A 16,533-nucleotide genomic window follows, 5' to 3' on the forward strand; every position below is an offset into this window, starting at 1 on the left:
CGCATGTTGATTACATTTATTATTACTCTTATTTTATATGTACGTTTTTTATTTTATTTATAACTTTAATTTACATTACTATACTTTATTATTTAATTTTTATTAAATTGTGTTTGTTACAAAAAATACTATTGAAAAGACTAAAGGAAGAGGGGAATGACTACCTGTAATAAAGAACGACTAATACGAGCCGACCAAAAGAAGCAAAGCTTTAGATTACAACACAATCTTTCTAGAGACGGAAAGCCCCTGGCTTTTCTAGCGACTCCTTTTTTCTAGGTTTTTCAATAAAAGATTTAAAGCCCTTCAAAATACATAGAAGAGCATTATATAGGTTGGGACTTGGATGCCCCTAGTGTTCAAGTAACGTTGGCGTAACACCATAAAGAGGCTCAATGCCCTTATCACGCAGAACACACTTACAATCAAGAACATAAACACTTTAATCTAAGGCATTACAATCCAGATAATGTTATTAAAAGCCCATCACATTCAAGTTAATGTTATTAAAAGGCCCATCATTAACATTTACAAGTTTTGACAACTTCACAATGTACATAGAAAACAGTATCTAGAACATAAGATCAACACAGACAACACCAAGCCAACAAAACAACAATAAACAATCCGTAGAGAATTGAGTTTCCAACTCCGTGGCAAAGGACAAAGGCAACACCAGAATAGCTTTAGGTTCGAGACAGCGAACATCAATCGTTAATGTCATATACGGTATACCCAATTATAACAATTAACAACACATCACATACCAAGCTAAATATCAATTTGTTCAGCATCCCAATAATTTAGATACACATTTTAATAGCTCCTCAGATTTTAAAAACATAGCTTATCCATACTATTAAAGCATCCAAAATAACACAATAATGAGATAAAAACACCAACACGTGAGATTCTTTTAACAAAAATTAGTAAAATATCCATGACCTTGTAAAACTGACAAAAATAAATGTTAAACATCGAAAAACTTTAATCTTTTAAATATTGAATAATCAAAATTAAGGATTCCTCAAAGATCTTGGTGGATATAATTCATCAAGTGAGTCTTTTAACTCATCAAGAGTAGCAAATATCATTCTTACATCACCGGTATCACTTAATTTACAACAATATCAAATTAAAAACAGTTTGAATAAGTGAAAGAAAATTAATAATAATAATAATAATGAGTCAGAAGTAGCTGGTTGTAAGATCATATTGTAAAATCATTGGGAATCCGTCTAATTTTTTCATCATCCTCATTATCATCATCATAAAAAAAATAACAAAATACAAAAATAAAAAATAAACTAAGAAAACAGAACAAGAAAACCTTAGAATGAGATGAGTGCAAGCATATTGTACTTGTTTGTTGTTAGGTGTCATATATATATAGTGGTAATGAAATGGCTATGGAAACCCTAATTATTAACGGATCGGATTGTTGTTTTATGGGCCTTAGTTAAAATTTGGTACATTACATTAAGGCCCATGACATCAGAGATACAAGAGTAACCCTATGATAAACCGGTTTAGGGTGTAAACGAGATGAGCCGAGCCCGTGCTAGACAAGACTCGAGCTCTCTTTGCAAAGCTCAAGCTCGGCTCGACTTGGCTCATTTACAATTCATTAATTAGTTTATATATGTTTTTAGTTATTTTTATATATTTTTGAAAAACCTTTAAACGAGCCTACTGTCACGGAGTTATGTTCTCAAATTATGTGTGGCGCTCAAAGGTCAGCCAATCGGTACACTTATGAATTTATGATCAAGTCTGCTGGTTTTGTCCTATCTTGGACTCATCACGTGAGTGGAAATAGCTCATTACCAGCGATGAGTTCGCTGTGCAAGCACGACTAGGTGTGTACACCTCATTTCCCGTTGAGGTCATGCCGGATGAAGTTCGGTACGAGCCAACAAACCCAAGCGTTTCAACGCAAATCAAGCATCTCGGTCTTTAAATATTTGGTATGTGACAATAAGCTCATATCAAGTTAGTGTGGTACCTTAAACAAGCTAAAGCTTGGCTAGAGCTTGACTAGGGTAATGTAAAACTAATACATAGAAGTCTAAAAGTTTTGCAAAAGTTAAAAACACACAAGGCTCGAAAAGCATCCTATACAGGGCTCGAGATGCGGTTAGATAACTAAACGAGCTTTATTGAGGCTCGGGCTTGGCTAGAGCTTGAAAAAACTCAGCTTGTTCCGAGATTTTTTTATCGATCCGAGATCAAGTAGCTCGCGAGCGGCTCGACACCACTTGAACTGGTTTTATGCTGCTAGTTAAAGTAGTTATTTATCATTGCAACTTCACTCATCCTTAAGTATTATGGTTGCTTATAAGGCCTTCCAAAGCCCAATACAGTATATGCGTTTTCATAGATACGAAACCCAGTTACATATATTTTTTTATGAGCTATAGTTAAAATTTGGTAAATCAAGGCCCATGGGCCTAGACTCACATCAAAGACACAAGATTACAAGAAACTATAGATTAAAAAAAACAAAAAAACCAGTTTGGGCCTGCAAACCGGTTCCTGAACTAACCCGGAACCAATTTGTATACCATTTCACAACTTGAAACTGGTTTGAGAATCAACCTGGTTTTAAACCGAAGGTGAGACATACGAGGACGAAATAGAAGGTGGATTGATGACCCGGATGACTAACAATGAAGCCGCACATATGATGAGTACCTATGCAGTGGCTCATGTTCGGCGGGCGATGATTAAGCATATTATGATATCAAGAAGCGAATAAAAGGTTATACTTCAAAGAATAAATTACGAGTTGAATATTGAGTAAAAATGTGCATTTTCAGTTATTTTTGTTTTGTTTGTGTTTGGTAAATTAAAAAAAAAACAGTTTCAACAGGACCTTAACTGATTTGTATGGGGCTCAATTTTACACAACCCAAAACCAGTCTAACCCGAATCCTTTTTGGCCAAACCAATTTCGAGCCAACCTTGACTAAACCGGTTTGGTTTCTAACCGAACCAGTTTGGGCTTCTAAAATGATCTGCCATCTCTGCAATAGACTGTATGTATTCGACGCCAACAAAATATACTTTATAACTTTAACTTGGTAAGTAATATGAGTGCACCATAAGTCTTATTATTATTTTTTTTAACTTTTTATAAAACATATTCGAGAAATATATGATATGATATTTAAAATAAATATTTTTAAAATACATTTATTTATACACAAGTTTCTAACCTAATATATGTTATACTTAATATTTCTTTATGATAGGTCTACTTGTAACATGCTTGTACTTGATACATCGTATATGCATACCAACTTAAGTGTCACAAATGTTCTCTGGGCTATGTCTTACAGACTTTGTTAACGGATTATTTATGACGTTCACTTCTTCAAAACCATTATGAAGAGAAACGGTCTCAATCCTTGCATTACTATTGAAGTTCAAACAAGCATACCGGGTATACGTTAGTGGCGGGGTATGTGATTAACGCTGATGTCCCATTATCATATTATGTTTTATTTTAAGACAAACAACATTAATATAACATTTTCTATTGATAAAGTTATATCTTGGTTACCATAAAAGAATATAACATAGTGATTTTCTCATCATATAGTCTTTCCTTCTCATCAAATAACAGACAAAACAAAGAACTAGTTCGTCAACTTTTTGGCGTAATCCAATGAGTTAATTCCATAAATGGATTTAAAGATATCCACCTCCACCCATGCATGTCCGTTTTCGCCCCACTCGTTTCCCCAGGAATTCTTTATCTGCGCAGGAATTCTTTATCTGCGCATTGATCCTTAAAGGATATGTCGAGATGGTGTAAACAGCAACGATGACAACGGTGTGGCAGTCTGCAAGAGCTGTATTAGGGATTGGGAAAGGCGATTTTTTATTGGATGCAACTGCAGCCGAAGGCAGGCCTAAGTGACCGGTTGCGCATGATCCCAACATTGGATAACAAGGACCATTTTGTCCAAAATTGTCGATGAGCGCTTTCATCTTGTCTTCATAATCGGAATACCTAATGAGGCGGCTAATAGTAAACCTCTCCCCATCTCCATACTGGTAAAAGTTGGAACCACTCACCCAGTTTTGGTTGATTTTCTCGTCTTGAAGACCACAGTTAGATTTTGTAACAACTTTGTGGGCGTCATGATCCGTATGAGATTTTATTAACGGTTGAGCGGATAAAACCAGCTTCTTGTTTTTCTCCAGTCCTTCATCCGGAAGAATATGGTGATCATCTCCGTAATTGCGAGCACAAGGCATATCTGTTCTTGGTCCTGGTTGCGAACTCTTCTGGACACACGCGCGCACGATGCTTCGTAACCCTGCACACCAATGCTACAAATAAAAACTTAATTAGTACATGCAAATAGATCAAATAACTAAAAAACTAACCAAATAAATGAGCATTTTTCATCTTCTCATTTCATTTGTATATACAAACTTAAATTGTAATAAGCAAGGTAGTGATTACGTTGAAACAGAAGGCAAGTGGTCAACAAGCTGCGCTGATACCCCTTTTTGAATTGCAAAACTCAATCTTTTAAAAACCACATTCGTTTGGAGTTATAACATTACTATACATGACCCGTTGAACTCGGGTAATTAACTCCACAGCTTCATGCGCGAGCAAACCAAAGGTGTCAAAAGCAAAACACGTCTTCTCATATCCAGTCACCTTGCCTGAAACAACTTTTAAAACATCTTGACCAAATAAACAAAACAGGTTAACCGAAACCGAACCGAACCGAACCGAACCAAACCAAAATACACAATACGACGTCGTTGTCCTCCGTTCACTTCTGCAAGCTCAGGTTTATGTTTCTAGGTCACACTCAATTCATAACAACATGAAAAAGAAGATTAACACATTAATCTTCACATTCTTCATTTTAACTTCAACAATTTCAGTTTCATCGAACGATCTGCTCGGCGTTGAACCTCAAGGTCCGATTTAACCTAATCTTCTAATTGCTAGTTATTATTACTGCTAATGTATTATTATCATTGCTAATGTATTATTATTATTAATTGTTATTGTTTATGTTATGTTATGTTATGTTATGTTATGTTATGTTATGTTATGTTATTAGATGAGAAGTATTACAAAGGATTATGGACTTCAGGAACGGTTAAATGTAGAGACGGATCTGGAACGTTTACTAAGGCGCAGCTGAATGACGATTTCTGCGATTGCTTTGACGGTACCGATGAGCCAGGTTGTGGCTTGTTAGCTTGTTATTATTAGTTATATTGTTATGAATTGAAGTTATAGATAGGCCTGTAACCGAACTGAATGTTTAGTGGACGGTTCGGCGTGAAGCTCGTTTATGTTCGTTTATTTAGTAAACGAATGAACATGAACACATGCCATGCTTGTTCACTTATTCGTTTGTGTTGCATGATTTTCTGTGATTGCTTTGACGGTACCGATGAACCAGGTTGTGGTTTGTTAGTTTGTTATTATTAGTTATTGTTATGAATTGAAGTTAATAGTTATAGATAGGCCTGTAAATGAACCGAATGTTTAGTGGACGGTTCGGCTGGAAGTTCGTTTATTTAGTAAACGAATTGACATGAACACATGTTTTGTTTGTTTGTGAACGTTCGTTTATGTTCGTTTGTGTCGAACGATTTCTGTGATTGCTTTGACGCCATTGATGAACCAGGCTGTGGTTTATTAGATTGTTGTTATTAGCTATTATTATGAATTGAAGTTGTTGTTACATGAAATGAAATGATTCTCATATAGTGAATTAGTGATTATTGCATTTCGCTTTTGTTTAATTTGATAGATAGGCCTATAAACGAACCAAATGTTTACCTAAATGTTTGGCGTGAAGTTCGTTTATGTTCGTTCATTTAACAAACGAATGAACATGGACATAAAATTTGTGTTTATTTAATTAAATGAGCAAACGTGAACACATGTTTTGTTTGTTTATTATGTTCGTTTATGTAGCATGATTTCTTCGATTGCTTTGACGGCGTCGATGAACCAGGCTGTGGTTTGTTAGTTTGTAATTATTAGTTATTGTTAAGAATTGAAGTTGTAATGAAATGAAATGATTCTTATATAGGGAATTAGTGTTTGCATTTTGCTTTTGTTTTGGACTTTGATAGATTGATTTATTGTTTGATTTGGTAGTGATTAGGCATGTAAACGAACCGAACGTGTTTGGCATGAAGTTTGTTTTATGTTTGTTCATTTAACAAACGAACAAACATGAACGGAAAATTTGTGTTTATTTAATTAAATGAGGGAACATGAACACATGTTTTGTTTGTTCATTTATGTTTATGAACGCTCGCTTGTGTTGAACGATTTCTGTGATTGCTTTGACGGCATTGATGAACCAGGTTGTGGTTTGTTAGTTTGTTATTATTAGTTATTATTATGAATTGAAGTTTCTGTTACATGAAATGAAATGAAATGATTCTCGTATAGTGAATTAGTCATTATTGCATTTTGCCTTTGTTTAGAACATTGATTGGATTGTTGTTTGATTTGATAGATAGGCCTGTAAACGAACTGGACATTTACGTTTAGTGAACTTTTCGTGAACCGTTCGGCGGGAGGTTCGTTTATGTTCGTTCATTTAATGTCATTTTAATGAATTTCGGTGTCAAAATATGGCGCATTTTATTGCCATTTGAAATTCGAAATGAATGGCAGTGTCTAGCTCAAACCTGCAAATACGACTTTTGTACATTTGGTTGAATGTTCTCTGGCTCTAGAAATTAGCTTTGAACACATACAAAATTCTTGTCTTTTTCTGAGTTTTATACGGTTGAATATTTGGGCAAACCACCGAATTAATTTGATCTGAAAGTGTTTCACAACTTTCAGATTATCCAAGCATTATCTCACGAATCCCCAACATTTTCTTGATGCATCCATGAGCAAGTTCTGTTCGAATGCAACTTGACAGAGTTGAAAGTAATGCAGTTATCTTAACATAATGGTATATTTCGCTTTGCAGGAACATCAGCATGTCCTACTGGGAAATTCTATTGCAGAAATGCAGGACATAAGGCTCTTACTATATTTTCATCTAGGATTAATGATGGTATCTGTGGTAAGTGATGATTATACATTTTATACTTACAAATTTTCATCATGTCACATGTAAGAAACTACAATTCTTATTTTCTGAGGTTTATACTTGTGAGTATTATGTTTTTCTTAAAAAAAAAAAACTATATCTTCCTAAGTCCTAACATAGCAATGGGACATTGAATTTGAAGTTTAGGATATACCATGGTGAGAGTTATTCATAGCACATACAAAATCCTGCTTTCTTTTTGATTCAAAAGAATAAAAAAGATCTCATAATATAACTGCTAAACAGAATTTATTATCTATGAATTGAAATCAAACGTTTTCTTGTCACATGGAGCATGCAAAAATTCACTTAACTAGGAGTTATATGCCTTTGTAAACCCCAGAACCAACAACTCCTTACTGATTCTAGAACTTTATTTGCTAGGCTCATCCTTGCTATTCTTACTGTTCAATGTGTGTACTTGACAACTTGTAGGCATTAATCACTGTCATATGACATGTCTTTTAAGGATCCTTAGTCCTTTACTGACATGTTTTCTGTGTATTACCTTGTTCTTCTCCTTTATGTTCAGTTCTCTTTGATAATACAGTGTGACAAATTGAATCATTAGAATTTCATGGCATATTGTCAATAATCTGTTTCTATACATTATATAATGGATCCCATCCGGAGACAGAAATGTAGCTTAATATCTTTATTTCTGATCACATCGATCTTTATTTGATATATCATGACTGCATTATAATATACTATTGGTCAGTGAAGTTTTCATAATATGGTCTTCATATCTCATCACTACCACCAAATTTAACTTGGTTTTATCGAACAGATTGCTGTGATGGAAGCGACGAGTATGATGGCAAAACCAGGTGCAACAACACCTGTTGGGAGGCTGGAAAAGCGGCAAGAGATAAATTAATGGAAAAAATTGCATTATTTCGGGAGGGTGTCACCATAAGAAAGCATGAAGTTGAACAAGCAAAAATTTCAGCAGCAAAAGATGAGGCTGAGTTGTCAAAGCTGAAGAATGAGGAGAAATTTCTCAAGGGGATTGTTCAACAACTTAAGGGTATTTTTTTTATCATCCTTTATTTGTAATTGTCTTCAAATTGGCTTTTCTATTCATACTAGAGGTGGCAATTTTAACATGTTTTATATGATTGGCCCAAAGCATTTTTGTAACGTGTTGTGTTAATTATGATTACAAAAATATATTAACACAACAGTAGTCACCAATCTATATTTCTAATAAAACTATTTAGCAGATCGTCTATAGTAAAAATAATATTTGGTTGATCTTTGGCCTGGTTCCATTTGAGTACTTTCATTTTTAGCTAAATGCTTATTTTTTACCTGTTGGAGATATCACATAGCTCAAATCGACCCATTCACTGTTTAATAGTGTGGAATTGCCTCCCATATTGTTTAGGGATTGTTACATATGTTATTCACATACATTATAAGGTTATTAATTATGATATGTTTTTTTGTTACCTTTTCTCTAGAGCACAAGGAGCGAATAGATAAGGCAGTTGAGAAAGAACGCATCCAGAAAGAAAAAGAGGAAAAGCAGAAAAAGGAAGCCGAAGAAACTGAATCAAAGGAAAACAAAGGTGAAGCAAAAATTGATGTTGAAGAACAAGAGACCGTGAAAAATAATCATGGTGAAGCTGCAATTCTTGATGACTCTCCTTCGGGCCAGGTTGGAATTACCCTGCAAACTTAAAATTTTCACAATCCGAACACATCTTTGTGATAATTAGATGTTTCTTACACTAATCCCATTGTGTATAATAGAGTGGCAAACGGGTTGGGTATTGCCATAGTGGGTCAAAATGAGTTGACCCGAAACCCTTTTCGTAAAAAAGTTTAAAAATCTTTCTATAAACAATTAGCATGTCAAATACGATTAAAAAGAAGTATCATTTCAAGAATAATCTATTTTTCAAATCTTGGTTAGCAGGATATGTTCATTAGTGTACGGTTCTTGCATCATTTGATGTTTATATATATGCGGTAGTCTACCCCACGTTATCGTCTACTTCTCATACTCGGTTTCTTTTATTAGAACTCAAAGGAAGATCCTGCTGAACTGGCAGCTGAAGTGGTACAGAATGCTGATGCATCACTTGATAATGGAGAAAAGGTGAATATATAATAAAAGCTTATATTCCCATTTAGGTTCTTTCATGTGAGCTAATTTCTTGTTTTGTTTCAAATGTTATTGCATTTTTCTACATAGCATGATCCAAAGGACGCAGAAGCGTCTGAAGTCGTTCATGGTACTGAACCTAATACTGAGCTCGGAAGTAAGGTACTATTAATATTTTATTAAATTTTCAAGCAATCATAACAGTTGTTTAGATCTATCTATGCTGGTTATTCAGCAAGAATGACAACTTGAAAAACATTGAAGTTACTGAATTTCCCTTAGATATTTTAACCAGTGGTGGAGCCACCCTTTGGTCACCGGGTTCGGCCGAACCCGGTCTTTTTTTGGTTTATATGTAACATATAGTATCGAGTCATTGAGCGAACCCATTCTTTTTCGATGAGCGAACCCGGTGTCATTCTAAAAAAAGTATTCGAACCCATTAATTATGAAAATTTTAGTTAAAATTTTTTAGTAATGATATTTTTTATAAAATATAAAAAACTTTAAAAATTGCTAACAAACATTATAAATTGGCCAATAATAACCCATATATAGATTATAAAAAAAGGCCCAAATTATTCATAGAATTGTCTAGTAAACCTAACCCAATTAGCATTCTTAAACATAATATATAAGTGAAAATTAAATTAAAAAACAAAAACATCCATCGCCTCAGCGATCGATAAATTATGTTTCTATCTACCAAACGACCATCGCCTCGTCGCCTTTGCCAATTCACCTCAAGGCTTCATTCAATGCCTTACCTGCCACACTTCAACCAGATGACAACAACGATCGGTCGACTAACTCTTTCTTTGATGAGCCTTCAATCGATCCAGACCTCACGATGAATCTTGCTTTGATTTTGCGTAATTAGATGACTGGCGAATATATATATATATATATATATATATATATATATATATAGGCTAAGTTTAAAATGAAAACCCATTTGAGTTGTGAAAACTCTAGAAACCCATTATCAACCACATGTTTTTAATTAATGTTTAAATCTTGTGGTCCACAATTAAAGTGAATAAAAAATGTAAATATAAATATAACTTTAGTTCTCTCCTGAAAACATATATAAAAATTAGTAAAAAAATGTTAAAAAATAGCAAAACATTTTTCTTTATGTTTCGATGTTTTGTATTAAATGTTACAACATATATTACATGTAACAAAAAAAAAAAACGATGTTACATAGGGTTTTCGCGGGTTTTCACAACTCAAATGGGTTTTCATTTTAACCTTAAAGTATAAAATGAGAACCCACTTGAGTTGTGAAAACTCTAGAAACCCATTATCAACCACATGTTTTTAATTAATGTTTAAATCTTGTGGTCCACAATTAAAGTGAATAAAAAATGTAAATATAAATATAACTTTTTCTCTCTCCTGAAAACATATATAAAAATTAGTAAAAAAATGTTAAAAAATAGCAAAACATTTTTTTTAATGTTTCGATGTTTTGTATTAAATGTTACAACATATATTACATGTAACAAAAAAAAAACGATGTTACATAGGGTTTTCGCGGGTTTTCACAACTCAAATGGGTTTTCATTTTAACCTTATATATATAATGCGTGCATTTGCTATATTGAAATTGAGTTCTTTTTTTAAGTCGCGATTAAAGATGTTATGAATCGCTTCCAAAGCATGAATATGCGCCGGTAACAATTATAATATAATATATTTTTTATTAAATATGACTTTAGGCCCGACCCGTTGGGGCCCAAAAAGACGCCAGAAAAAATCGAGCACTGAAAAATGTTGAACCCACGGAAAAAAATTTCTGGCTCCGCCACTGATTTTAACTCATATGAGATTCCATATTTAGATAGGCAAACGCATAAAAAAGGTAACAAACTTATATTAGGGCTGAAAAACCATCATACTTTCAGTTGTGATTTAAGGTAATCAACTTTTTTTTTTTTTTTTAATTTAAGGTAATCTCACCCAATCACCAGGTAGAAACTTAGAATAGATAACGTGGCAGGTAACTTGTTGGTAAGTTTTGACAGTGTTGACTTTTTTGCTGACATGTCACATGAAAACCGGCTAAGTTAGGTCATCACCTTAAATCGCAATTTTTTGAATACATGGGTAAACTATCATATCACTCTATCCCTTACAACCTTAAGTCACAATTGGATATTTGCTCAGGGAGAAGACTCAACCAAAGACATTGATTCATTATCAAGGGAAGATTTGGGCCGTGAAATTGGTTCACGATGGACTGGAAAAAAGATAGATCAGCATGATCATGATGCTAAAGATGCCAAGAATGATTACGAGACATCTGTTAGTGTCCATGATGAAGAAAATAATGGATATGATACTGAAACTGACTATCATCAACATTATGATGATGATGATGACACTGAGGCTCGCATGGATGTTGCTGGAGATGAAGCTCATGATGATTCAAGTTTTTCATACAAATATGACCCTGATGATGACATGGACATGTTAGGTATGCGATTATTTGTACATGTAGAAAGTATTAATAATATTGGTTTTGTAATTATAATAACACATTAACACAATAATAATTTCTAGACGTGGAAACCGAAAGCAGCCCATCATGGTTTGAGAAGATTCAAAGAACTGTGAGGAATGTGCTGGTCACGGTCAATCCATTTCAGACTCCAGTCAACATATCTGGTAAAACTGGGATTAGTTAATATTTAAAATATAACTTGAGTTTTTTTCTAAATTTTTTATTTGTTTGTATGTTATGTAGAAGCTGAAAATGTTCAAAAAGAATATGATGAAGCCAACACAAAGTTATCTAAACTAAAATCCAGGATATCTCGCTTAACAAAGAAGCTAGGGAATGATTTTGGTATTTTCTTTTTAATTTATTTTTAGAATATAATAGAATTTTATCAATTCGTATTCTATGACACGTGCTTGACTTTGCAGGACCGGAAAAGGAATTCTACTCGTTATTTGGCCAATGTTTTGAAAGCAAACAGAACAAGTACAACTCTTGCAACTTCTTCCGTTTAATTTTTTTCGTTTTTCTATTTTTTCCACATTGATCTAAATTTGTTCCTGTTTTTTGTTCGTTGCATTCCAGATATGTTTACAAAGTTTGCCCTTTTAAACAAGCCACTCAGGAGGAAGGGTACAGTACAACACGTTTGGGGTAAGTCAAAACACGGATGAAACGGGTTGGTTTTAGTATGGGTGGAGCCGGGTCGGGTTGACCCATTTAGGTTGTAGTTTTGTGAATATTTCTTGATTTTTCAATTACTAATCTTTAATCCTCCATCTAATGTACAGGAAATGGGAGAAGTTTGAGGAGTCATATAATGTTATGCTCTTTTCAAACGGTGACAATTGCTGGAATGGTCCTGATAGAAGTTTAAAGGTATTAATTTAACTTCATCGTGTGATATTAGTTCATGTTACGATTTTCTGACCACAAAGTGTCCCTATTTGTGGCGGTTTTGACCCATTTACAAAAAGAAGATGCTTTGACTTGTTACCCAACCACTCAATTGTCAAAATCCAAGTAATCGTTAAACATCTTTATCTTTGTCATATCATGTTTATTTAGTATCTGAACAGCCGTTTATCTGGTGTTTTATCCACATGATAGGTCAGATTAAGATGTGGATTGAAAGTCGAGGTTGCTGACATAGATGAACCAAGTCGTTGCGAGTAAGCCCACTCTTTTCTTTTTCCTGCACAACGTATAAATAGTTAATATGTTAAATATGATAAAAATATATATATTACTAATATATATAATCTTATATTTTTGAGAAATGATTTAGGAGACTGTTATTAACAGGGTCATGCTATCAGTATGCCACTCCCATAACTGAACACCAATGTGCCTATCACATCATACGGTCCGTGTGACCTTTTTCTCCCTATTATACGGGACGCATGACCTTTCTCTCCCTATTATATGGGACATATGACATTTTTCGCCCTATCACACCGGTCGGATGACCCTTTTCTATCATGCGGGCCGTATGAGAGTGAAAAAAAGGTCATACGGTTCGTATGCTTTGCCAGTGGCCACATTAGTCATTTCTTTGGATGTCAGGAAATCATACGACCCGTATGACCTTTTTCTTTGACCACTTTCCGTCCTACCATACGGGCCGTATGACAAGTCAGTGGTGTCTGGATAGCACATCAATGGTATTTGTATAGCGTCAGCGTATTAAAATACATTTACATGACTTTGGACTATTATGATTTATGGCCCATTTTCTGCCATTTATTTGACCATTTTCTTTTATATTTTGTTTTTTATTTAACTATTATTATTAGCATTGTGCGATAATCAATCCAACCACGAGGCGTGTTTTTCACTAGAATCTAAATCAGTATTTTCATGGCAGATACACAGCAACGTTAACCACCCCGGCTCTTTGCCTAGAACGAAAACTCAAGGTATTGTAACCTGCTATAAGCGTTAAAATTTAATATAACTAAATCTATTTAGCTACATTTAACTTGATCAAATCTTCTAACCATTTTGGGGGTAACCGAAAATGTTTCAGGAGCTAGAAGACGAAGTAGACAAGCAACCGCATTTTCATGACGAGCTTTAAATCTTGTTTAACATGTAATGGTTTAGAGTAAGTGTTACTTGATGTAAATTCGATCAACATGGTTTCTGGCGGGCAATGTAGGTGACACACTGTCGAGTGAATCGAGGGGTGAGGCTTGTAAGCAGGGACATTTTATAGGTACAAGATGAAATAGAAACGGTAACGACTAATATAACAAACCAACAACCCGTGCTTGTTTTAGTTCAATATACACGGCTTACAAAAGATTATAACCGTCCTTGTGTTTCGTGAATAGAAACAAATGTATTTTCTTGTTTGTGTTCATTTTATAGGTACAAGATGAAATAGAAACGGTAACGACTAATATAACAAACCAACAACCCGTGCTTCAGTGCTTGTTTTAGTTCAATATACACGGCTTACAAAAGATTATAACCGTCCTTGTGTTTCGTGAATAGAAACAAATGTATTTTTTTGTTTGTGTTCATTTATGTCTGTTTGGTAAGACGATAAATGGAAATGAATGTACGTGTTAAAGTTTTAACTTTTGTCTTAAAACTTTTACAATAAAATTTTATTCTTACAATTTTGGTTACAAAACTTTTAGGCACTCAACTTTGACAAAAAAATTTTAGAAACTAGACTTTTAACTGACCACAAAACTTTAATCATAACAAACTGAACCAATACTGACTAAATTTTCGCCGTGTCCCCACTGCAAATGTGCGATAGCTTTTGAATATATAACGCAAACCAGGTTTTAACTAAAAAATTGAAACCATTTGTAACCTAAAATGTTGGCTATGAAGGCAAAACCGGTGGCTAACCGTATTAACCAAATTGTCTTCCTCTTTACTAAAAAATCGAAACCATTTGTAACTAAAATATTGGTAATGAAACATAAAAAACTTAAACTGGGTATATGTTCGGTTTATCTTTTAACATGCCTTTTCCATCAGCCTTGTAATTTTGTGTCTTTTATTGTTTTTTAAACAATATCAAAATAAACATTTGACGGGTGACGTTTTACAAAATATACAGACTTTTAAACTTTACAATAAAAGGTTGTATATTCTTTAGACGAAAACTGAAAAGTATGTCACGTAGACACTATTGAATCAGACACATGAAATTTTCTAAAACTTGTCGATGTTTCACCACTTGGCAAGTTTATCACGGGAGGTGAATTGGCAATTGGTGAATCGAACATGAACAAAACACGGAGAGTATTTCGCACAACTCATCAAATTTATTTAAATTCTCCATTAACCCTAAGGGTGCGTTCGTTTCACAGAATAGAATGAAATTAGAATTGAAATTTGTATAAAATTTGGAATTGAAAGAAATTGGATTTGGAATCTGAACATTCCAACATGAATTGGAATATGAAGGAACTAAAATCCAATTTCATTCTTGGTGTGCTCGTTTGACAAATGAATTGGAATCAAGATTTTTTTTTTTTTTTTTTTTTTTTGATAACGGCGGAAACATTTTAGTTTTTTTAGATTTTTTGTTTTTTATTTATATTTTGTGTTATAATTTTTTGTTTTGAATTTTTTTAGGGGTTTTCTATTAAGATCAAAAACCCCTCAAAAAAATATTCAAAAATAATAAAAAAAAAATCATAAATCAAAATATAAATCGAAAACAAAAAAAGTAAAAAAACCAAAATATTTTATTCGTTGTTCTCGTTAAAAAAACACCTGAGAAAAGATTCCAACGAATTCACTTGAAATCCTTCACATTTTGGAAGGATTTAGAATCCTTTTATATAAAGGATTTGAAGGAATTGAATTTCAATTCCAATTCCTTGACAACCGAACGCACCAAAAGGAAATTAAAATTCTAATTCCAACGAAACGAACATGCCATGTCATGGGATTTTAATTCCAATTCCTTTGAATTCCCACGAATTCTGTGAAACGAACACGCCCTAAATGAATTCTTTGGGGTTTACATAGAGACTCGATTACAATTAGAAACAAACACAAACTCCTATTTGTCTGTTAAATAAACTTCAATATCTATCTAATAAATAAAGTAGATAATTATCTCTAATTGCAATAATTGGTTAATTAATTAGGTCGATCAATTAGCTCGAACCAACCCCACCTTTCCTACCCATGACTCGAGTTCGGGAATTAACTCCAACAGTTTATTTGCTTATGCGAGTTGTCCACGTGGCGGCCTACGGAATCCACACTAAAATGTCGACGTGACAACTTATTCCTCTAAAAAGTCCATGCTTATTTAGAAACTCCAACAATAAAGTCGATTCTCGGGTCTTAAAAATACCATTAACCGCATCCGGTATGACAGGTAAGACTCGCTTGCTCCTATAGGGATGAGCATCAACCAGATAAGACCCGCAAGACCCAAGCCGATCAGACCTAGTTATTTATAATAGCATTGGTTCCCAAGTCCTGATAATACCATTAATCGAATCTTAATCAAGTCTTGCATGTTAGACCTGTTTGCTCACCTTTATTTCATAAAAGTTAAAAAAATATAAAATGTTTAATTCATAAAAAAATAATAAATAAAATATAATAAAATAATAATAATAATAATAATAACGGTTTCTGATAAGAAAATGTTTAATTCATAAAAATAAAAAATTTTCTAATAATAATAATAATAATAAAACGGTTTTCTGATCATCAGAAACCGTAAACATATCCGCATCTCATGCACAGTTTTTATTCCATTCATTCCGTTTAACCACCAATTCTCCAACCATATATTATTCATAACAACAATATTC

The 16,533-nt window shown here is 33.6% G+C and overlaps 1 protein-coding gene and 2 non-coding genes across 3 annotated transcripts; 1 reads left to right on the forward strand and 2 right to left on the reverse strand.

The window, feature by feature from the left end:
• Window positions 1-1,023: 1,023 nt before the first annotated feature.
• Window positions 1,024-1,110, reverse strand: LOC143565257 (small nucleolar RNA SNORD24). Its single transcript, XR_013141028.1, has one exon. It is a non-coding gene; the product is annotated as a small nucleolar RNA SNORD24 (small nucleolar RNA).
• A 73-nt stretch (window positions 1,111-1,183) lies between these two features.
• Window positions 1,184-1,260, reverse strand: LOC143565258 (small nucleolar RNA R12). Its single transcript, XR_013141029.1, has one exon. It is a non-coding gene; the product is annotated as a small nucleolar RNA R12 (small nucleolar RNA).
• A 3,593-nt stretch (window positions 1,261-4,853) lies between these two features.
• LOC143565238 (glucosidase 2 subunit beta-like) lies at window positions 4,854-13,912 on the forward strand. Its single transcript, XM_077052266.1, has 16 exons — window positions 4,854-4,950; window positions 5,097-5,222; window positions 6,987-7,082; window positions 7,900-8,139; window positions 8,576-8,772; window positions 9,139-9,216; window positions 9,313-9,384; window positions 11,395-11,704; window positions 11,791-11,895; window positions 11,975-12,076; window positions 12,157-12,214; window positions 12,314-12,382; window positions 12,520-12,607; window positions 12,839-12,900; window positions 13,596-13,647; window positions 13,758-13,912. The coding sequence occupies exons 1-16, from the start codon at window positions 4,854-4,856 to the stop codon at window positions 13,806-13,808; spliced, it is 1,803 nt and encodes a 600-aa protein (XP_076908381.1). The 3' UTR covers window positions 13,809-13,912.
• Window positions 13,913-16,533: the final 2,621 nt, after the last annotated feature.

This window comes from Bidens hawaiensis, unplaced genomic scaffold, assembly GCF_021521415.1.
Source record: "Bidens hawaiensis isolate Kalapana, Puna unplaced genomic scaffold, B.hawaiensis_p1.1 tig00022310_1, whole genome shotgun sequence".
Taxonomy (NCBI): Eukaryota; Viridiplantae; Streptophyta; class Magnoliopsida; order Asterales; family Asteraceae; genus Bidens; species Bidens hawaiensis.

Excerpts from the sequence above, each read along its gene's own strand:
- LOC143565238 (XM_077052266.1), top strand. The coding sequence starts at position 4,854 with ATGAAAAAGAAGATTAACACATTAATCTTCACATTCTTCATTTTAACT. Across the intron at positions 12,077-12,156 it reads GAAGCTAGGGAATGATTTTG|GACCGGAAAAGGAATTCTAC; the intron begins GTATTTTCTTTT and ends TTGACTTTGCAG. Across the intron at positions 12,901-13,595 it reads GATGAACCAAGTCGTTGCGA|ATACACAGCAACGTTAACCA; the intron begins GTAAGCCCACTC and ends TTTTCATGGCAG.